This window comes from Trachemys scripta, chromosome 1 (assembly GCF_013100865.1).
Source record: "Trachemys scripta elegans isolate TJP31775 chromosome 1, CAS_Tse_1.0, whole genome shotgun sequence".
Classification (NCBI taxonomy): domain Eukaryota; kingdom Metazoa; phylum Chordata; order Testudines; family Emydidae; genus Trachemys; species Trachemys scripta.
The window spans coordinates 212,923,326-212,947,252 of NC_048298.1; the positions used below are offsets into that span (position 1 = coordinate 212,923,326).

At 45.7% G+C, this 23,927-nt stretch overlaps 1 protein-coding gene across 7 annotated transcripts in view; it reads left to right on the top strand.

Annotated features, from left to right (window-relative positions):
* Window positions 1–23,927, top strand: part of PIR (pirin) — a 91,486-nt gene continuing 67,559 nt past the window's right edge. The window contains exons 1-3 of one of the 7 annotated variants that reach the window (XM_034756478.1): window positions 1–245; window positions 9,304–9,445; window positions 11,048–11,140. In XM_034756478.1, coding sequence (XP_034612369.1) covers window positions 9,350–9,445; window positions 11,048–11,140 — 189 coding nt within the window. In that variant the 5' untranslated portion in view covers window positions 1–245; window positions 9,304–9,349. Of the gene's footprint in view, window positions 246–7,859; window positions 8,002–8,326; window positions 8,407–8,828; window positions 8,972–9,303; window positions 9,446–11,047; window positions 11,141–17,657; window positions 17,759–23,927 lie in introns of those variants that run through there. The other 6 variants (XM_034756441.1, XM_034756451.1, XM_034756470.1 and 3 more) reach the window with 6 other exon arrangements.

Here is a 23,927-nt window from a genome sequence, read left to right on the forward strand (position 1 = left end):
GGTGCTTATTATCCCTCCACCCTCTGTCCCAATTTTTCACACTTGCTTTTTGGTCACCCTCGCCGCCATGGACCTGGTCGTGGAAACTAGCTTGCAGGTCCTGAAGAGGTCTGGGCAACAAACAGAGAGCTCAGCTGCCAGTCGTATTGGAGGTGATAGAGGAAGGCATGTGCCAGCATGTTCTATGCCGGGCTACCTGCACTGTAAAGGAGACTCTGTGGGACCTGGAGGCAGCCCAGTGTTTGGTGAGTGGTTTCCCTGGGTAAATGAGGCCCAAGCCCTTGTGCCCAATCTGCAGAGGAGTGTACTTGGCAGGGGGCTGCCCAGGATCTAGCTGTGATGCTGCCTGCCATGGCTGGGAGCTGGCCTGGCTGAATGTGTCTCAGCTTGGGGAGTGGGCACCAGGCTGGCACCAAGAATGCTGCTGTGGGGGCTGTGTTACATCCCTATGACTCAAGTGGAGTATGATCCCACCTCAGCTGGGAGATGAGACCATCCATCCTTATAGCGGGCAGGGGGAGTGTTAGGGGTGGGGTTTACAGTGCGGGGATTCTGCCCTCTGCAGGTAGCGCGAGAAAGTGCACGGTGCACGTGTCATCTGGGATTACATCTCTGTGTCTGTGTGTGTGCACAATTGTGGTCTCTGTGATTGTGTCATCTGAGTGTGTGTGATTGTGATTTGTGATTGTACATCTCTGTGTGTGACTGAGATCTCTGCGATTGTATCGTCTGTGTGCGTGTCTGACTGTGATTGTGTCAGTTTATTGATCCCTGTGTATAGTTGTTATCTATGAGTGGAATAAGCCTGTGTGATTGTGTGTGCCATGCCTGCTTGATGTGGCACTCTTTCTCCCTCTAGTGTCACCTTGACCATCTAGAAATTACTGAGTCTGCTATAGCCTTAGCTAAGAACCACGTGGCTTTTAGCTCATGCAGTAGAGGCTCATGCATTAAGCTTCAGAGATCCCTGGTTTGATCCTGCCTGCCGACAGACACACCCAGTGCTATTAGTATGATAAAAGCCTCCAAACCTCTGTAGTATATAGCATTTCCCCAGCCCTGCACTCCTGGAAGCTTCCCCTCCTAGTGTATGTGACCCACCCATCTCTTGTTTGCTAGGAGACTGGGGATCATGGGCAGCAGGTATAAGAAGCTAAATGGGGCAAGAAATGGTGGATGCAGCACACCTCCCTTTGGAAGTGTGCCCATCCTCCACCTTTGGAGTGCTGCCTCCGGAAGCTCCCGAGAAGTGGGGGCCGCAGGTGCCCGGACCATGGTCCCACCCTTGCTCCACCTCTTCCCCCGAGACCTCCTTGCCTGCCTGGGGGGGGGGGGGGGCGGCGCGGGAGCCAGAGAGGAGCGGGCGGCAGGCGGGGGGGCCTCAGGGGTGGAGAGGAGTGAGTGGAGGGAGGCCTCTGGGGAGGGGGCGGAGAGGAGCAAGCAGCAGGTGGGGGGCTCATGGAGCAGGGGTGGAACGCAGGAAAGACCTTCAGGGGAGGAGGCCGAGCGGGGGTGAGGCCTCGGGGCAAAGCAGGGGGCTGGGCAACCCCCCCACTTCTAGGGAGGTTCTGGTACCAATGCCCAGCCTCCCCAAACACAAGAGTCACACACCACCTAGGCTGGGGATGATTGTGCTGAATCATATTGAGTTGGTTACTCTGAAGTGCAGAGGGGGGTTAAATGAGAAGCAATCTTAGTTTACAGCAGGGGTCGGCAATGTTCGGCACGCGGCTCGCCAGGGTAAGCACTCTAGCGGGCCGGGCTAGTTTATTTACCTGCTGACGCGGCAGGTTCGGCTGATCGCGGCCCCCACTGGCCACGGTTCGCCGTCCCGGGCCAATGGGGGCGGCGGAAAGCCGCAGCCAGCACATCCCTCACCTGCGCCACTTCCTGCTGCCCCCATTGGCCCGGGACGGCTAACCGCGGCCAATGGGGGCCGCGATTGGCCGAACCTGCCGCGTCAGCAGGTAAATAAACTGGCCCGGCCCGCTAGGGTGCTTACCCTGGCGAGCCGTGTGCCGAACGTTGCCGACCCCTGGTTTACAGGCTTGCACAGATAGGGAACTGCAAGATAGAGTGTTTTATAGGTGGGAGCAGGGAGATAGGTTAGCCTAGGCATGTGGTTCAACTTTCCTTTGGTGGAAAAGAGAAACTGGTTGGCTTCAAAAAATTGAGGCTCCCAACTGCTATTTTGGTTTTTGCTACAGGGGACATGTTGGTTGTTTCCTGATTTAAAGCAAACCACAACCTCGTAGTCTTTTGCCAATTGTCTGTCTTCATTTGCAGTTGTGCTGTTAACTGCTGTTTGTGAGCTTGTGTGTGTAGGTGCTTAAGTATGTTTTGTTTCTTTGCTTTCCAAAATATTGTACTGACAACATTTAAAAATCTTATCTATTTCCTTAGCAGATTTTCGAAATCCCACTCACTCCAGCAGAACACATCTATGTTTATTTATCTATATATTAGCATACCTTTTGCACAATTAAAATGTTTAGCTGATCCATTAAAGTTAATGGGATTCTCACATGCACTGTGATCCCTAATAGGGGATCCTGATATAGTATTTGGGTGTGGCCTGCACAGAGTTCTTTTGAGGCCTGGGGCAAAATCTGAAACTGAGTCCTCCCTCCCGCACCCTTCCAAATCCCCAGGGTTACAAAAACACTGAAGGGAGACCCTGGGGCAAGAGCAGGGAGGAGACTGGAGAGAAAGCCTGCCATGCACCCAACCTGCACCTGCAGCTCCTGTCCTGCAGTGCTGGGCCTGGCTCCCCACTCCCCCATTCTGGGTGTTGTGATCTGACGCACAGGGTTACAGTACCAAACCTAAGTGGCACTGTGACCCCATGCACTAGGTGGCAACACCACTCCCACAAATTTGTCCCGGTTGCCCCACTGTCATGATGGAGGGATGGCCAGGCCAAACCTGAGTGGTACTGTGACCCTGTGTACCAGGTCACAGTGCCACTCAGTTTGGGGGTAGAGTTGCCAGGCGTCCAGTTTTTAACCAGAATGCCCGGTTGAAAAGGGACCCTGGCGGCTCCAGTCAGCACCACTGACTGGGCCGTTAAAAGTCTGGCCGGCCCCAGGCAGACTGGGGCGCAGGAGGGGCTTTGGGGTGTGGGCTCTGGGCGGCGCTCACCTCAGGCGCCTCCCGGGAAGCGGCAACATATCCTTCTGGCTTCTAGGCACAGGGGTGGCCAGGGAGGCTTCACACGCTGTCCCCAAGCGCTGGCTCCACCCCCACAGCTCCCATTGGCTGTGGTTCCGGTCCAAGCCTCCTTGACCACGCCTGTGCCTAGGAGCCACAGGGACATGTCACCACTTCCTGGGAGGTGCCTGAGGTGAGCGTCACCTGGAGCCCGCACCCCACACCGTACCCCAACCACCTGCCCCAGCCCTGAGCCCCCTCCCACACCCAAACTCCCTCCCAGAGCCTGTACCCCAACCCCTTGCCCCTGCCCTGAGACCCCTCCTACACCCCAAACCCCTCATCTCCAGCCCCATCCCAGAGCCTGCACCCCCAGACAGAGCCCTCACCCCCACTGCATCCTAATCCCCTGCCCCAGCCAACAGCCCCCTCCTGCATCCTGAACCCCTCATTTCTGGCCCCACTCTGGAGCCCACACCACCAGCCCAGAGCCCTGCCCCATATTCCAACCCCCAGCCCCAGCTTGGCCCCCCAGAGCCCGCACCTTAAACCCCCTTCCGCACTCCAACCCTCTGCCACAGCCCGGTGAAAATGTGTGAGTGAGCGAGGGTGGCGGAGAGTGAGCAATGGAGGGAGGGGGGATGGAGTGAGTGGGAGTGGGGCCTTGGAGAAGGAGCGTGGCAGGCGCAGGGCAAGGGCGTTCAGTTTTCTGCAAATAGAAAATTAGCCCCCAAATAGGTTGCCATCTCAAATGTGGCATCTGGGTCCTGAGTTAGGTTATAGTTTTTGAAATGCCTGCATTATTTATAGGCCCTTTGTCTTGGAATTATCCAGGGTGATCTGTGTAGAATTCTTTCAATATCTGTGGGCTGAATATATCTGGACAACCACCCAACTCCCAGAATTTAATGATCATATTAGTTATGTAAGACTGGGATTCTAATTGACACAGGACATGACTTAATGATAACTAAGAACCGCATCAGCTGAAACAGTAAGCAGAAGCCACTGATAATAAAATTGGTTGTGGACATAACATCTGATCCAAAAAAGGAAGGGCCAGGAGCTCATTCACGGTCTGATTCTGCTCTCATTGAAGTAATTGCCAAAACTACCATTGATTTAATAGGACACGCCACGTCTGGGCCCTGAGTAAGAAATGAGTAAGCACTGCCAGATTTGTCTCAATATAAAGTCTCCTTTAAGCATTAGACTCTCATGTTCCATAAATGTACTTTTGCACAATTCTGTGTAAATAGAGTACCTTTAATTTAACTCTTTTCTTTACACAATACAAATTATAACTTTTTTCTGTGATTATATGGAAATAAACATATTGTAAAACTTATAAAGTTATGGGCTCTAGGTAGGGTATATTTTTACATAGGAAATGACATACTGGGTCAGACCAGTGGTTCATCCAGTTCAGGATCCTGTCTGTCGAAAACCAGTATCATGTTAGAGGTGTGAGAAACTCTCTAGTGGACAAATATGGAATAACTTGCCCATCCAATTCCTATCAGTTAGTGGGTTGCCATATGCCCTGAAGCAAAGAAATTTTTTTTTAAATTTACTAATTAGTAAATAGATATTACAGGCTAGTTCATCATTAAACAGTTACCAAATAATGCTAGGGGCTGCTTCCTGGTAATAAAGGTAGTGCTCCATTGTACTTGCCTGACACATTGCCGACTCCATCAGAGATTTATTCTCAGTGGCAAATATAGACAAAGGTATAGACTCACCATACCACAAAGATTCCTTTAAAAAATTCAGTTTTTGAAATTTTATTTGTCCCTTCCCTGCCCTTTATTTCTTTTTAGCCCACAAGTGAAATGATAGGATTTTTTGGTGTTTTACCAGGGTTCTTGTTTTGGTTTTTTGTCACGCTGTAACCTTTCACTTGAAAAATTATGGCGTAGACATAGGAAAAAAGGAAGAAGACAAACAGGAAAGTTTGAACATAAACACAATGTGGTATTTATTTGAAATGGTTATTTTCTTGTTTTAATTATCACTGGTTCGTAACATCTTAAAACATGTTTTTTATATAGAATGTTATATTTACTTTTACTTCTTTTTCCTCTTATATAAAATAAATAAATAAGGATATGGAAAATACCATGAGCTCCTTACTGCCTGCAATTTGAATGATGTAACTCCATTTGATCTGAATGGAAATTAGTAATTTCTAGCTATTCCATAACATTTCCCTTAAGTATCATTATCCAAGCAAAGAGGTGAAGTGACGTGCCACAGGTCACCCGACAGGCCAGTGGAAGAGCCAGGAATAGCATGCAGATCTTCTGAGTGCCAACCTCTGTTCACTAGACCACATTATCTCGGTGCAGTAATTGTTATCCTTTCCATGATGGTGGCCCCTTTTGCTAAGTCAGATCTTTTGCAACCCTCCCACTCCCATAACATTTACTGTAAAAGTAAGAGTTAAAAACGCATCAATGATAACAAGGATAAGCCTATATAATTGATTTATGTGGGCTGGTCTACAGTTCAAAGGCTACAGAATTCTTCTGTCAACCTAGTGCTGTCTACAGGGGGAATTAGGTTGGCTTACCTACCCCATTCAGGGGTGTGGATTTTTCACAGCCCTGAGCTACATAGTTATGCCAACCTAATTTTCTAGTGTAGATCAAGCCTCTGTATATGGTTGGAGAGATGGCAGGGGATTGCTTTATCTCGAAGGGGGAGGGTGTGCAGGGGGAAGGGAGTAATACTTTCTTTGCTTTAGAGTGTGATATAATTTCCAATGCCTTGAGATACCCTGACTATCTTTTGTGTAACCCACTGGTTATGAAACACTGTCCTAGTAGATTAAGAGCACAAAGTAGCTTCTACTTTAGAATTTGGGATTGGTTGTGTTGCCTCTAGGAGTAACAGCACCTAGGCAGGGAACAGAAATACACAATTAGGCTGATATTTCCAATTTTGATTTCAGCTTGTGTGACATATCAGGGTACAGTACAGACCAGTGGGGGGCTGTGTGACCCCTGCCCTGCAATCTTGGGTACCTTACTGGACTAGCTCCCACCTGTGCCAATCACAAACAGCCTTCCAGCATACAAGCCACACCCTGAGAGTCTGTGTGTAACTGCAGCCTACCAGCCACACTTGAGTTACACTCTGGTTCTCACCAGCCTTGGTTATATTGCATGGTGACCCAAACACACTCCCAGATTTCCCCCCAGAACAGCATGTCTTGAGCTGCCCAGCCCTTTCCTAGACAGTATAAATATTTTAAGTACATTATTTCTTTAAGGGAATAATATGTCAATTCATTATTTCAAACAATTATTCAGACACTTCAATTTAAACACTCTGGATTAGATAAAACAGTAAAACAAGTTTATTAACTACAAAGAAATAGATTTTAAGTGAGTACAAGTAGTGAGGCATAAAAATCAGAAATGGTTACAAGAATAAGGATGTTTATTAATGCCTAATATAACAAACTATATTAGATTCAAACAAAATTCCCACCACATATACCAGCAGATTACTGACCAAACTCTCAGGTCAGGACCCCTCCTCCACTGAGTCTACATGAAAGGATGGTCTCTGCTGGTTTTTTTTACCTGTTTGAATTTCCTTTGTCTTCCTTTCCTGCTTGATGACTCTGTTAACTGCTTAAATGCAAATTAAGGCACACACACCTTTCTTTGTCTAGGACAGACCTGTTTGCCAATGTCTTCCTGGGCAGGGCTCTGGGAAGGGCCCTTACAAATTCATGACCGTGAAAAATGCATCACAACCATGAAATTTGGTCTCCGCTGTGAAATCTGGGGGCGCCACAGCTGGGGGCTCCTACTGTGTGCCAGGCTCTGGCTTTCATGGGGGAGATAGGTGCACCAAGCCATGTGTGTGTGAATATTCCTGCAGCCAGGGGAGGTTCCCAGAGGCAGGTCTTGCCCAGCCCCCGGGGAGCAGCCAATGCAGGGAAGAGGACATCTCACCCCTCCTCAGCCTGGCCCTTCCCCAGCTCCAGGCCTAGCACTAAGGGATTAAAGGGGCCTTAGGTTGGGTATGTGTGTATGCGGGGGACCACAGCACCCCCGACCATGGGCAGTCACCCACTCGCCCGCCCATAAGGTTAGCCTTGCTCCCCCCACTCATGTGACCCTCACTTCTGTGCTGCTGCCAGTGGCAGCGCTGCCTTTAGAGCTAGATGCCTGGCCACCAGCCCCACTCTCTGGCCACCCAGCTTTGAAGGCAATGCTGCTGCCATCAGCAGCGCAGAAGTAAGGGTGGCAACAGCCCTGCAACCCCCCTCCCCTCCCATGACCCTTTTTGGGTCAGGACCCCAGGGTTACAACAGCATGAAATTTCAGATTTAAATATCAGAAACCATGAAATTTACAATTTAAAAAAATCCTACGACCATGAAATTGACCAAAATGGACCCTGAATTTGGTAGGGTCCCAGCTATGGGGTTTAGAAGGTGTGTTAATAACATCATACAGGGGACCCTTGCACCTTTACAGGCAATGTTGCCACACATATTTTACCAGCACAGTAGTGACCAGCAAATTATGAGTTTTCAACTGGCACCTTTGAGCCGCACTTTGAAGGAAGATGTACTACACTAGCATGCAGGGGGCCTGCACACAGGGGTGCCTGATGCCACAGCTTGTTGGCTTTGATTGCCAGGTTCTGGTTCTCTTCCCTGTGGTTTGTTTTGGTGCAGGGCTTTATTGCTGGTTTTGCAATTTTCTCCCCCCTGCTCTTTCGGAAAAGCAGAGGGAGCTCAGGGTGGGGAGCAGACCCAGCCTCTGCCCTGCCGCCGGCGGAGCGGCTGCCTGGGTAAATGAAGCCCCGGCCCAGATCCGGAGATGGGTGAGTCTAGGACCCGGCTGTGACGCCGCCTGGGTGGCGAGGGGCCCCGCCGGGCGCTCCCCGACTCTCTATCACTCTGGAGCGGGTCGGGGCTCCAGCCCGGCTCCCCTAAGCGAAGGAACGGCCTGAAGCCCCGCCCCTGCTTCCCCTGCGCCGCAGCCAATAGGCAGCTGCGTTCACTCCCCCGCCCCGCTCTCGAATTGGGGGAGGAGGCGGAGCGCTCGCTCCGTTCGCTCCCCGGGGGCGGAGCTGTCACTGCAGGGAGTGGGCGGGGGAGCCTCTCCGCGGCGGGCAGCGCGATAGCGCGCACGGCGCATGCGTCATCTGGGATGGCTGCCTGTGTGTGGTTGTCACTGATCTCTTGTTGTATCATCTCAGTGTGTGGGGCTGGGATCCTGTCACTGGGTTCGTTGATCCCTGTGCCTAGTTGGATGTCTGTGATCAGAGTGACAGCCATGTTAGTCTGTATCAGCAAAAACAACGAGGAGTCCTTGGGGTACCTTAGAGACTAACAAATTTATTTGAGCATAAGCTTTCGTGGACAAGGACCCACTTCCTGGGATCCGATGAAGTGGGCTTTAACCCTCGGAAGCTGATGCTGAAATAAATGTGTTAGTCTCTAAGGTGCCACAAGGACTCCTCGTTCTTTTTGGGTGTCTGTGACTCTCACTGAGCGCCACGAGCTGGTGTGACTGTGTGCATGCTGGCTGAGATATCAATACTCCTGAAATATTAGCATCATAAAAGCCCCACAGCCAGACTATAGCAAGGACCTCCCTTGCACTGCTCTGCTCCGCCCCAGGCTTGCCCCCCCGCATGTGACTGACCCGTCTCCTTTGCTAGGCGATGGGATGATTGTGCTGACTCATGCTGAGTTAGTTACTGTGAAGCGGAGCGCAGAGGGAGTTAAATGAAAAGCAATCTGTGGTTTGCAGGCATTGCGGTCCTGCACCAGATAGGGAGCAGTAAGGTACTGTACCTGCTGTGGGGGTACCTGAGGCATGAGGTGCAACTTTCCTTTGGTGGAAAAATGAATTATTTAGCTTAAGTAAATGGAAACTCCATCTGCTGTTTTGGCTTTTGCTATAGGCGACATGTTGGTTGTTTGCAGATTTAAAGTAAAACCAAAATCTTATAGTCTTTTGCCAATTTTCTGTCATTTATAGTTAATGTTTTGAGCTGTTAGCTGCTCTGTTTTGAGCTGTTAGCTGCTCTGTTTGTGTGTTAGGGCACTTTTGATTTTTTTACTTTCCAAGAGCTAATATTGACAACATTTAAAAATCTTATCTATTCCCTGTGCAGATTTTTGAAGTCTTGGAAACTGCATCTTCTTTCAGAAGGAGGAAGGATGGTAATTCTGAGGAAAGTTATCAAAACTGTTCTCAGCATTGAGCAGGCGGAAGGGGTTGGGGCGCGTGTTCGGAGAAGCATTGGCAGGCCTGAGGTATGCTCTATACTTCCTCTCCTCCCAAAGAGATTTGATGTGGTGCCGAATGATGATCATTTCCTGGTTGGAATGTTTGATGGTAGATATATGAAAAGCAAAACCCATCCATATTTCATTAGCTTCATACAGCAGCAGGAAAAAATAGCACCATCAACTAATATAATAGTAATTCCCCAGTCCTGTGTCAGGGATTTCCTGATGTTCTGATTGTGATATGATTTTTGGGGCTTGGATAAGAGGCAGCTGGTGATGCTCAACCAGAGATGATGGAGGTGATGCTGTAAAAGCCTCTAGGGCAGGGGTCGGCAACCTCTGGCACGCGGCTCGCCAGGGTAAGCACCCTGAATTTGGTAGGGTCCCAGCTATGGGGTTTAGAAGGTGTGTTAATAACATCATACAGGGTAAGCATCCTGGCGGGCCGGGCCAGTTTGTTTACCTGCCGCGTTTGCAGGTTCAGCCAATCGCGGCTCCCACTGGCCGCGCGGTTTGCCGCTCCAGGCCAATGGGGCGGAGGGAAGCTGGGGGCGGCGGGAAGCCACGGCCAGCACATACTTCAGCTTACCGAGGTTGCCGACCCCTGCTCTAGGGGAAACAGGAGAGTTGACACCTGCCTCATTTACTTTTTAAACTGGAGATTTTCAAACTTTTGTCAATATAGTAGGAGAACTGGGGGTCCTGTTGCGGGGACCATGGTTGGTATTAGATAAGAGTGGCAGTTGTGCCACTGTATTGTCTTGCAAACTGTGGCCTTCTCTTTCTCATATAGATCTTACCAGTTATCTATGTCTTAGGCTCAGAGACTGGATTAGTACAATGAACAGTAGATGAGGCTACCCCTAAAAGCTATGGGGGAAACTGCTGTTGCAGAATGCTTGCTTCTTGAAACTTCATGTAGGGAGCACATTATATTTGTGCTCTCCATAGCTTGCACTGGATTCAGGTTTGCTTCTGGGTACAATTCATAGTGTTGGCTTTGGTTGTTCCCAATAAAGCTCTGTGTAGTTTGAGTGCTTACTACCTTAGAGCCTGCCTCTTTATCCTTGTGTGGTGCTACAGCAGTTGAGATCAACTGATGCACTCAAGTTGACAGATAACAAGGGGGCTTGTGGTATGGTGTTACCCAGAGTTCAGGGCTCTGGAATTCACTCCATCCATCAGAATCTGTCTGCTGACCTTCCAGGCATGCTTCAAGGTCTATTTATTCACTCAAGCTTTTGCAGGAGTGGATCATTAGTGAGAATCTTTACTCTGGGGGAGGAGCTCTCATTGGACTGGAACCAATATGTAAATAGTTCTTTAGTTATTTTTAAACTGCTGGGTATAAATGCTATGAAACTCTTTTGATTAGTATACTTCAAAAATAAACACAGGAAATAAAGATAATGAGCACTGAAAAATGATATAGTTTCTATAATTTCATTTGCACCTATATTTGTGTAACTTAAATTTTGAATGCTGGGCGGTAAGGGAATCTGTTTAAGAATCAAAGCATATTTTGAGGTTCAGTATTTCTGATAATGTTATGTTTTGTGTGCAGCAGGTAAAGTAGAAATTGATGCAAAATCTTTGTCTAAACATCCTAAATTTGATTTATTTCAGTTAAAAAATGTGGATCCTTTTTTGTTGCTTGATGAATTCAAAGGAGGTAAACCAGCTGGCTTTCCTGATCACCCCCATCGGGGTTTTGAGACGGTGAGTAATTTTAGGTGATCTTCTGATGTATGTGTTTTTAAATTTGAACCTGCTAGTGTCACTATAACTCAGGGACCTGTTATTGCATCTGTGGCTGTGTCTACATGGATGGTGGTGTATAGCGTACAGGCACTCCATGTGTAACAACAAGGTGCAGTGAAATGAAAGTTGCGTCCACACTGGTCACTGCAATGTTGTAAGGTTCCTGCTTCTCAGGATCAGGGCCTCACCTCCTTCCCCCAGTAGTGTCGGAGACTAAGCGCCTACGCCAGATCTGTTGCTTGGGAGTTCTGGCTTGCAGTGAGGCAACTAAATGAGCAACAGCTCAGGTCTCCTGGGTGTGGGCTGAATGAACTGCCAGTGAATAATTCAGGCCTCATGGGTGTGGGCTGAGTAAATAAACAGTTGGTAGCTCACACCTCTTGGATGAGGGCTGAGCAAACAGTCAGTAGCTCAGGCCTCCTGGGTGTGGGCTGAGCAAACAAACAGTCACTGGCTCTGGCCTCCAGCCATGAGTGTGCGCAAGGGGACCTGGGCCCACCCTGCACCACTGGGTCCCAGCCTAGGATCCTTGAAGCAATGGGTGATCCTGTTGCTGCATTGGCAGGGGAATGTGGGGTTACTGCCTCACCTCTCGGCAACTCAGCAGGACTAAAGTCTCGTTTCCCTGGGCTGCTTCTTACTGGCATCTGGTTGGGTTGCTCTGTGGCCGCTGGTTCCCAGTCTCCTTGAACGGCTCACTCTCTGCTTCCTCTTTGGATTCCTGAGTCTCCTGGGTCAGTGGCTTGTCTTGACTCCAGGCCAGCTCAGGAGAGTTGTCGCCCGCCACAGCTGGTCATGGGCTCCGTGGACAGTTTGGCTCTCTGGGAAGGACGTCTGGCTCCTTTCCTGGTCTGGCCCCAGCTGAGCTCCAGGGCCCTGTTCTTTTACTTCCTGCAAGGGAAAAGGTTAGCTGAGCTCAACTCTGCCTCAGGGCTATAAGGGGCAGTCAGCAACCCCTTCCGATCCCGCCAGGGTTTCAAAATGTTCACGTGGTATATTTGTCATTTCTTCCTCTTGTCCAGCTGCTGGATTTCATAGTTTTTGGCCCCACTTGGCAGATCACTTAATGAGGCCCCTGCTATTGGGCGAGCAGTTTTGACTCCTCAGAGGAGAGTAACAGGAGAACCTTGTCCCCTGGTTCAAAGGCTATTTCCTGGCTCCCTGGTTGTATGCCTGCTCCTGTGACTTCTGTGTGTTGTGAAGATTCTTGCGTGCTAAGGCCCCCACCTTCTCAAGTTGGGTGCAGTCAGAGGATGTACTGCAGGAGACTTTATAATGGGGAAGGTGCCTGTCCCAGCTCTCACACACCAGGTCCAGGACTCCCCGTGGCTGCCTCCCATAAAGCAGCTCAAATGGAGAAAACTTGGTTGATGATTGGTTAACTTCCCAGATTGTGAGTAGCAGAAGCTCTGTCAGGGAAAATCTCCAAAGCATGCCCTTGAGGGTTCTGTTGAAACATTCGACTAAGCCATCCATTTGAGGGTGATAAATGGATGTCTGAATCATCTCAATGCCCAACAGGTTGCGAACTTGCTTAAGCAACTTTGATGTGATGTTTGTGCCCTGGTCTGTCCAGATTTCTTGTGGGAGATCCACCTGAGCAAAGACCTTGAATATCTCCACAGCAATGGTCTGGGTTGTGGTGTTACGGAGGGGGATTGCTTCAGGGAAGTGGGTAGCAGAGTCCAGGATCACCAAAATGTATCTGAAACTTCTCTTGAGAGGTCCCACCAGTTCCATGGTGATCCTCTCAAAGAGTACCTCCACCATGAGTAGTGGGAGTAGTGTGGCTTTCGGTGCTCACTATGGAGTGATAAGCTGGGAGTCTGGACAGGAGCTGCAAAAGTCTTTGACTTCCCGGTGAATTCCTGGCCAAAAATAATGGGCCAAAATTTGGACCAACGTCTTTTCATGGCCCAGTGCCCAGCAGCAGGGACATCGTGACTGAATCTCATGACAGCTTGCTTGTGGCACCAGGGCACAAGGGTCTGGGCCTCTTGACTTTGCGGGTCAGGGTCAACCTAGTATAGACAGTCCTCTTTTAGCTCAAACTGGGGATACTCTGTTGCTGATCGGGGTTCTGTGACTGTTCCATTTATGCTGGCCAGTTGCTTGTACGCTTGACTGAGCGTAGAGTCTTCTCGCTGGTTTTGGCCAAAGTTGGCTCCCAAGTTTGGTGGATCCTCCCCATGTTGATGAACGGGGTCTGCCTTCTCATCAGGGCTGTCGAGCTCGGTGTCCTGGGGTCCCTCAAAGTCAGTGTCATGATTACCAGCTGTCTCCCCCATTTCCTCGAGGGGGTCCCCCCTCAAACATGGGCTCTGGTTTGCCTGGCTCAGGGTTTGTAGTGTGTAGAACCCTTGTGAATCCCTTCCAGTCACAGCTGCGGATGACTGGGTAGGCTAGGCCTACCATCATGATTCTGATCTCGCAGTCCACTGTCGTGATGAACTGAGTGCTGGGGTAGGGCTTCACGTCCCTGTCAATAAACTGTAATTGGATGACTTCTCTCTGTGGATTTGGGGTGGTGATGAGGTCTTGCCAGATGAGTTTGATTACACCCCAAGTCCATGAGTGTGGGGACCTGTACCCTGTTAATCTCCATGGGAACCGTCAGTTTACCAGAGGGCTGTTTTCGAGCATGAGCCTCTCCGGTACAGCCTTGCCTTGCAGTCCACTGCCGGGCATTCTCTGGAACCCCCTGTAGAGTCCCATTGCCCTTGCATCTGGAACCCTCCCAACGAGCCTACACTGAGCCCCTCCACGCTTGGATCCTGCCTGGTTGAGCCTGCCTGCCCCACATCTGGTGCACCTGGCTCAGAGGGGCAGAGTTCCAGGGTGTTTCTGGGGCAGGCTATGTGCTATATCAGGGTCAGGTGCAGCCTCACTGCTGAGTCCGTGTCCCGGGGGCGAGGGGAGCTGCAGGGTGATCTCCCACCTTCGTGCAGCCAGTGGCCTGTGTTGCCCACTGCCATGCTGGAGCCTCTGCATTTACTTATTGACAAATAAAAGTTGCAGAATTTTAAAATATTGTGTGCAGAATTTTTTTTTTTTTTGTGCAGAATGCCCCCAGAAGTAAGCTATTCATACTTTCTATTCATTATAGGTTCTTATACTGCCCTCATCATCTTAGTATCTGGGTACCTTCTAGTAGTACATGAAGTGACATGACTAATATCTGTTATGTGTGATTTGTTCTCTCCTCCTCTCCCCGGGAGGAGAATTACATGTCCTGTTTGTTTTGGTAGGGTTATTTTTGTATTTGTTTGTTTTTTAAATGTGGATGCTGCTGTGTGTTTAAGTTAGAGAAGACAGATCAAAGAAGGGCACCTTGCACTTACAGTGGAAGGTGGTGAGGTTTATGATGCAGGTTTCTTCCTGATAAAATTAGATGCTGCAATAAAATACTAACGAAGAGTCCTGTGGTACCTTAAAGACTAACAGATGTATTGGAGCATAAGCTTTCGTGGGTGAATGACCACTTCGTCAGACGCATGTAATGGAAATTTCCAGAGGCAGGTATAAATATGCAGTCAAGAATCAGTCTGGAGATTTTTATGCTGTACTAAAACCACACAGAAACTGAATGCATCTTTCCTCAAGCGACTTCTGGTTTGTAGGCAGACAGTAACAGTTGGTCTTGCATGGAGATGTTGGCTGTACTTGAAACAATACCCAGCCCACCCATAGCTACCCCTTTGCAAACTATTATTTTGCAGTTATTTACATGTCTTCTGTCACCATAGGAGGTGGACATCTTGAATAGCATGATAAGAACACTACAATCCCTACTGGGTGGCCAAAACATGCTTTCTTATGATGGTGTAATGACAAAATTAATTGGCTAGCACCCATCTCATCACAGCACTCTAAAACCAACGCTAATTAAACAGATGTATCTTACCCTCATCCTTGAAGGGCAGCAAGCTGTACTCCTCAGTAAGAGGAAGTGAGTTCCATAGCTGAAGGTCTTCTACTGAGAGACTCCTAAAACTGGGATTTCAAAGTCCTCTTCCCAGAACGGAGAGCTATCGTGTACCAATTGCACTTCTGAGCTGCAGTGAGTTTGTATGTATGGATGTGGATAATGGTAATTCAGTTTTGAAGGGAAAATTTCTCCATGCGAGGTAGGTTCGGCATATGGAATCCCTCTTGGACAGATTTCATCATTTCATTAAAGCCCTTGTAGTGTTTGCTAGTAAGCCTTAGGCCTAGTTTAAACTGCATGTACAATATTACATTTGCATTTGAGAAGTAAGGTTGTGGTGACTCAAAATACTAGCATTTTAGCAAAATGTTTTTGGAGTTACAGTATTTTTTCAAGTATCAGAGGGGTAGCCGTGTTAGTCTGAATCTGTAAAAAGCAACAGAGGCTCCTGTGGCACCTTTGAGACTAACAGAAGTACTGGGAGCATAAGCTTTCGTGGGTAAGAACCTCACTTCTTCAGATGCAGTATTTTTTCTTAATTTTAAAGAAAAGGGGCTCCATTGTCTATGGGGAGAAATTTAGCGCAGCGTATCAAACAAAATAGCCATGGAGGTTACAGAAAACCTCAGGGCCAGCTTGCAATACCCTAGTTACATTGAACAGTGTTTTACAGCATGAGCAATCCCACTGACGTCAATTAGCCTACTTTTGGAATAAAACACTACTCACAGTGAAGGAGGACCTCAGTATCTCAGGAATACAAGCTCAATTAACATGGAAATGGGAGCAAATGCAGAGTGGCACATTTTTGCATTGTGGTATGCAGGGAGTTAGCAATGCAGCTCACATTAATATCACCATTTTAAAGAATATCACCATTTGCCATACCAAAATTCATCCTAGATTCAGTATCTTCTCTAATGATTAATAAGCTGGTTAATTGTATGGCGTACTTGTGCAAAAGTGATTGAGAAATCCATGGATTCCACTTAGAACTTGACTTTTTTAAGCTCATTGGCATACATTTCCAGTGAAAAGAAACTAGTTGGACTCACTATGTATTCTTTCTATATTGCTGACTGTTAGAAATATTTACATTACACAGAAGAGCAAGCACAAAACATACAATAGACGTGGCAGTTTAAGCTCACTACATAATGTACATTTTTTTAAAACTGTGCTTATTTTCCCCTCCTCAGACTAACTAACATTCAGGCTACTGAGTGCCAGAAGGTTTTGCACGCAGCATATAAAAACAAGTAAACTTTCTTTTGTTGGACAAAAACCCAGACAATAAGTTTTTTGTGTTTTTGTACAATAATAAACTTGCTGAACCAAGTAAAGAGAGTGATTCTTGGCAAAGCTTCAAGATTATAAAATACAAATATTAAAGTGCATGCAATATTAAAGTGTGCATGACACTTAATTTATTTAGAACTGGTCATTGACTAGGTGGTATTCACCCAAGAGTTCTGAAGGAACTCAAATATGAAATTGAAGAGCTGTGGTATGTAACCTATTGCTTAAATCAGCCTCTGTACCAGATGACTGGTGGATTGCTAATGTAATGTCAATTTTTTTAAAAAGGCTCCAGAGGGGATTCTGGCAATTACAGGCTGGTAAGCTTGACTTCAGTACCAGGCAAACTGGTTGAAACTGTAGTAAAGAACAGAATTATCAGACACATAGAAAACAGGATATGTTGGGGAAGAGTCAACACAGCTTTTGAAAAGGAAAATTGTACCTCATGAATCTGAACAGGCCACAGAACCTCACCCAGCCACTCCTGTAATAGGCCTCTAACCTCTGGCTGAATTACTGAAGTACTCAAATCATGGTTTAAAGATTTCAAGTTACGGAGAATTCAGCATTTACACTAGTTTAAACCTGAAAGTGATCAGTTTGACCCTGAGCGTGTGGGCAAGACCCACCAACCAGACACCCGAGAAGGTTTAAATGGGTTTTAAAATGGTGCATAGGATGGTGAAGGCCCTCCACATACAGGTGAATTGAACCCTTAATGGACTGTATATAAAGGTACGCCCTGAGCCACTGGGGTAAAACTGTCCTTTACTGTTCAAGAGTGGAGGGTGAAGAGTGGCCATCTTCACTTTGCTTTCGATCACTATAAGATTCAGGGGTGCCTTTTTTTTTTTTAAAGGAAGACATAAAAATAGATTGGCTTTAACCCAATGTAGAGAAGTGACTATTCCATAAACAATGATAATTTATGCACAGGATAGGAACTAACAGTAAAGAGTATGGCCAATCCCAAATATTCAAAAATCATGAGTCAGGCCCGAAAGAATCATGATATTTTAAAGAGGAATTTTTGTGGTCTCTTTTTGTCTTCTGGTTTTTCACCTTTAGGGTGTACTCAGGTCCCACTTACAAGCTTTTCTCCTTAAGCTTGAGTGCTAGAATTTTTTAAAATGAAAACTGGGAGTTGTCTTAAAGAGGTGGGTCTTCAAGCAGAACTCCAACTGTCATGCGACTGGTTATTTATAACAATCATGAACTTACAGCAGGAAGATTTAATATGTATAGCTAACATAGTGTCAGTGGGCTGAGTCCATCAAACTTTATTTCTCATGAGAACCGGCAGATGGCATTGTGTGGCAGCACTAACAATCAGCATGCTGAATGAAGTAAGAATTTATTTCATGAGTATTTACTGGTGGGTGGAAAGTACTCATAAAAATTCCCGTTTAAGAAAAGTGTCTTAATTTATGCTTTAACGGTATGATCCAATGGCTATTGAAACCAAGAGGCATTCCATTGACTTTATAGCACCAAGGACCTGAGCCAGTGTCCATTAGACAAGTACTGTATCTGCCTTCTGACTCCACTAATAGAAAGATGAAAGAACAAGAAGAATCTGAGTTCCAGTGTCCTTGTATGAGACATACTTGGGATAAAGTATTTGTTTACTCCATTGGCTTAATGCAGCAGCTATTCTTCTAAGCTTTTATTATAATGGTAAGGTATTGCTTATTTCATTGCCCATTTTATAATAATACATAAAAAAGTGGGTTAAACTTAAAAGGAAACATTATAGTATAGTGCTGATATCACACCATCATATCTTTTATGAACATAAATATATCATTGTAAGGTCAATAAAACAAATATTTTCTTTTTTTATGCAAACTACTATTTCATTCAAGTAGAACAAGGTATGAATCTGTAACTTGAAATATATAGGAGAAATAGTATTTATAACATAAAAATGTTCACTTAAATATAATAAAAATGATTGTCAGAATTGGTAATTCCCGCCCCTCCCCACCCAACTCCAAATGACTGTGCTTGTAAATAGATCCCAAAAGTATAAGTTCATTTAAAATTGCAGAGAGAAACTCAAGGAAACTAATACAGACTTTGGCTGATGAAATAATGTCATTGAAAGTGTTTCAAATTGTGGTCTCACTTATAACTACTGTCAGCTTAGAATCATTACAGAGAAAAGTGTGGTTTGGAAGCCACTTGCATTCAGCTCTGCTATAGAGCTGGTTGGGAATTTTTCAATAAAATGTTTTTCATAAAAAAAATGCTGATTGATTAAAACGGAAACTGTTCACAAAACAGGGTCAGTTTCGATGATTCTCCTGACTCGAAAAGTTTCTGGGGAAATTTTTTTCAAAATTGTCAAAATTTTGATATTTTAGAAATGAAGAATTCTGGTTTTCACTTTTGAAATAGCTTTTTATTTTAAAATTTAAGCTAATTGTGATTGACAAAGGTTAAAAAAAGTCAGACTCACAGTGGAACATTTGGATTGATGCAAATTGGAAAACTTTGTGACTTCTGTCTCAATTTGGGATGGAAAAAAATTTTGAATTCTCAAAAATAGTCATGGGATGGGAAAATCATTTATCATCCAGCTCTACTTAGCTACCTCACTACCAGACATTCTCACTGTTGCTGAAAGACAATTGCCTGTTCCAGTTGGAGTAAGGAGAGGCAGTACAACCACTTAATAGCTTGAGGGTGCTTGATATTGTGAGGTGAGAACTATATCCAAGTGTTTGATTCTCTGCTGAAAGAATGAATTTCTCCTGTGATGGGAGACTAGGGCCTTTGGTTTAAAAAATGCCAAGGCCAGAGTTTTTTCCCTCGGGATATGCATACTACTGTACTGTCATGCTGGTCCCTACACAAGCGGCGACCCCAGTTTGAGAAACACTGAATTATGGGCTCCTTTATGCAAAGTGCTGTGCAAACACAGAGGCAGGCACAATTCATGCCCCAACGAGTCACAGCCAATAAGGTATCATTTACGGAACTCATATTATTCTCCTGCAAAGTGCAGTAACTGTCCAGCTCACGCTTAATGTTTTGTTTGCTTAGTGCTTAGCTTTTGCTGTGTTAGTCTATGAAGCTTCCACATTGAGTACTTGAAAAGCTTAACTTTTAGTATATAGTATCTGAGTTTTTGCAGCCTCTCTGCTCAAGTTAATAATTTAGCCTTATTATCATTCTTGTTGACTGCCTCTGGAACATCTCAATGTCCTTTCTGTACAAGGCTGCCAGATACTTAGTGGAGTATTGCAAATGTCTTAAGAGAAGTAGATTAACTTATTCCTCTTTGTTTATTTACAGCCATATGTTGGTGTTGATGGTTCCATGATTCTGTCTCACACCCATATCCGCTCTATGTGTTTGTGTAATATATGGGCCTCAGTTTCCATGGGCTGTGCAGCCAGTTTAGGATGCAACTCTGCAACTTGATTCAAACTCACAGTGAGACTCATTGGATGCAAACACATACAAAACAGAAACAATAATGCTTGCTGAGTCTTCTGCAAACTGAAACCTTTGAGTTCTGCACATCACTGTTTGAGGGTTTTTTGAAACCCTCAAACCCTGACATCTTACTGGCTGGATTATTTGGACTCTGATTTTGTTTGTGAATTGGGACTAGGTTACATTACGTTTGGTTCAGCGAAGCAGTTACGTATGTGTTCGCCTTTTTAAGAGGTTTCCTGAGGTATTTTCTCTATTGCACACAATGATAACTAGGCTTATATATTGGTTTTCATTAGAAGACGACACAGTTACTGGCTTAGTTGATGGGGAGAAGCAGTAGATGTGATAAATCTTGATTTTAGTAAGGCTTTTGACACAGTCACACATAACATTCTCATAAGCAAACTAGGGAATGGTGATTGAGATGAAATTACTATAAGGTAGGTGTGCAGATAGTTGAAAGACTCTACTCAAAGAGTATTTAGCAATGGTTTGCTGTCAAACAGGGAGGATGTATCTAGTGGGGTACCAAAGAGGTCAGTCCTGGATCTGGTACTATTCAATATGTTCATTAATGACTTCGATAAAGGAGTGAAAAGTATGCTTATAAAAATCTGTGGATGTCACCAAGCTGGGAGGGGTTGCAAGCACTTTGGAGGGCAGGATTAGAATTGAGAATGACCTTGCCAAATTGGAGAATTGGTCTGAACTCACCAAGATGAAATTCAGTAAAGAAGTGCGAGGTACTGCACTTTAGGAATGAAAAATCAAATGCACAGTTACAAAATAGGAAATAACTGTGCTAGGTCAGGGGTCGGCAACTTCTGGCACGCGGCTCGCCAGGGTAAGCACCCTGATGGGCCGGGCCAGTTTGTTTACCTGCCGCGTCAGCAGGTTCAGCCGATCACGGTTCCCACTGGCCGTGGTTCGCCGCCCCAGGCCAATGGGGGCGGCGGGAAGCCGCGGCCAGCATATTCCTCAGCCCGCGACGCTTCCCGCCGCCTCCATTGGCCTGGGACGGCGAACCGCAGCCAGTGGGAGCTGCGATCAGCTGAATCTGCCAACGCGGCAGGTAAACAAACTGGCCCGGCCCTCCAGGGTGCTTACCCTGGCAAGCCGCGTGCCAGACGTTGCCGACCCCTGGGCTACGTGGTAGTAGTGCTGGAAAGGGTCTGTGGATTATAGTGGTTCAGAGATTGAATATGAATCAAAAATGTGATGCAGTTGCGAAAAAAGCCTAATAACATTGTGGGGTATTCACAGGAGTGTCATATGTAAGGCCTCAGCTGGAGTACTTTGTCCACTTTTGGGCATCACACTGGACAAAACAGCGAGAATTCAGAGCATGGCAACAAAATGATAAAAGGGTTAGACAACCTGACCTATCAAGAAAGGTTAAAAAAAACTGGGCATGTTTAGTCTTGAGAAAAGAAGACTGAGGGTGTCTTCACTGTGTTACGGGCTCTTTAAAAGAGGACGGGGAACAATTTTTCTTCATGTCCATTGAAGGTGGGACAGGAAGTAATGGGCTTTATCTGCAGCAAGGGAGATTTGGGTTAGATATTAAGAAAAACTTTCTATCTCTTTAATTAAACTAATTAAATACAGACTAAATGGAGATCAGCCAAATATACATCCTGTTTGTAGTAGACTGAGGGCTTGTCTACACTATTGCTTAAGTTGATGTAACTTACATCGCTCAGGGGTGTGAAAAAAGTCACTCCCCTGAGCGACAGAAGTTACATCGACTTAAAGCGGTGTCCACAGTTCACTATGACGCTCTCCTGCTGACATAGCTTCCACCTCTCATTGAGGTAGAGTAATTATGTGTTGGCATAGCGCGTCTTCACCAGATGCGCTACAGTGGTGTATCTGCACCGATGTAGTGTGGCAGTATAGATTAGCCCTTAGTTAGATCATCATTTTAACAAACAAATTTAGGATAATTATAGACCTAACAAGAAGCTGACCTTCAAATTATTATTTGGATGTTTCTCCCCTTTTATATTTTTAAGTGAAGAGTTTTACAGTCTGATCATTTTTGCTCAATACAAGAGCGGAAAAAGTCATTAGGTTTGATTCTCCATTATCTTGCAGCCATATCACAAGGGCTACTTTGCACAGCCTCTATCTGTGCAGTGCCAGGGTAAAAACACTACCATTTGGATTTACACTCACTTTACACAGACTTAGAAATACATCTATTAGACAAAAGCCATGCATAAACTGAGGGAAGGGTCAGGCCTTGTCAAATGCGGAGTGCAGTCTCGTCAACCTCAAACATTCAGGAATCATTTGTCAGCCCACCAGAATCATGAGATTATCTTAAACTTCATGAGATCTTAGAAAATGTATTTTTGACTCTGTATTTGCCTTTACATTTTTTTCATTGAGGCTTCATGTTGTCAAGGCTCTCTCTGCAACAAGGGCTAAAAATGTACTTTATTTTAAATGAAAACTATGATTCTCATGACTTCAGGAGCTGGGGGCTACAAGAAAAACAGCAAATACTGTGAAATTTGCAATAAAATCATGAGTTGTCAATATGCAGTGAGCAGCTCAGCTGCCTCATGCTTTGATGGCCCCTGAATTCCAGGGATCAGACCCTCAGAGCACATGGCCTGGTCAATTCTGGCTGGTCTCTGAAATCTCTTCACCCATTCTCTTTCTTGGAGCAGAGAGAAGAAGCAGTGTGGCGCAATCCAAGCTGAAGAAACTCGCTCCCTGCATCCTAGTGGTCCACTGCTCTGCTCACGCAGTTCAGACAGAACAGGGAAAGGGATTGGCAGGTGACAGTATGCACTGTTCCACAGTCTCTGAGCATGCTTAATGTATTTAATCAGTGGTTCTGAAACCTTAATTTGTGGATCACCCAAGTCACTCTCGATAGTCAGCAAAAGGAGAAGTTTTGTGAACCAAATAGTGGGAGATTGGGCAGGGATTTGAGAAGCACATTGCTCCATGAAAGGGGCTTTTGCTAAGTGGTCCACAGCAGGATGTTGGGGTGAATCACTATCTGATGTGACTAAGTAATTTTCTATGTGATAACAGTTAATTTCTCATAACACATAGTAACAGAGATTGTACCACAGCTCTTCTAAGTGTAAGCACATTGAAATAATGATGAACTTGGTCCAAAAAATCCTAGTACATCTTTATATTGTTTATTTCCATCAGCGGAATTTTTGGAATTAAAAGTTGGGTATTGAGATATGTGGGAATGGCTCCTAATTTATTCTGGTTTTTTTCTGACTTGACTTTAGTCATATTTTGAAACCATTCTGATTGTTGTGATATACAAGAGTTGACTTTGGGTGGTATTAATGATTATTAATACTTATGGGTATTCATTTTACGGTCACAAATATCTGTTACAGGAAAGGTTTCTCCGATAGTTAAAAGCTTACATAGCCATGCCAAACCTTTAACCACATGATAGTCTACAACTGTTTTGAAGGACAGTAATTATGTCTGAGGGGTACTAGTGCCATGCAACTTTGTTGGAGTCTCACAAATCAAAAAGAAACCAAATAAGTAACCTCATCTCAATTATGTCTCCCTCCTTTCAGAAGGAGAGGGGGGAACTCTTTGCCATGAGTGTTGAAATGTCCATGCGTGTTGGACTTCAAGAATGTGACTTTTTTCCTTTCCCTCCCTTCCTCTGATAAGTGTTTTGTTTCAAACAGGCTTAACAGTCTCAATATTTTTTTGTTGACATGGGCTCATGCTCTTATGTGCTGTTGGCAAAAAGGGCTCTTCATTCTTTGGTTACTTACTATTAAGTGTTTTTTTCCTTCCATCTGGCAGAGTCTCAAAGTGAAAATGAAGATTACAAATGCTATTGTGGGCAGAGTGCTTTTTGCAGTAACTCAGACATTCAGCAACAGAGGGTCCTGTGGCTCCTTTAAAACTAACAGAAGTATTGGGAGCATAAGCTTTCGTGGGTAAGAACCTCACTTCTTCAGATGCAAGAAGTGAGGTTCTTGGGAGCATAAGCTTTCGTGGGTAAGAACCTCACTTCTTGCATCTGAAGAAGTGAGGTTCTTACCCACGAAAGCTTATGCTCCC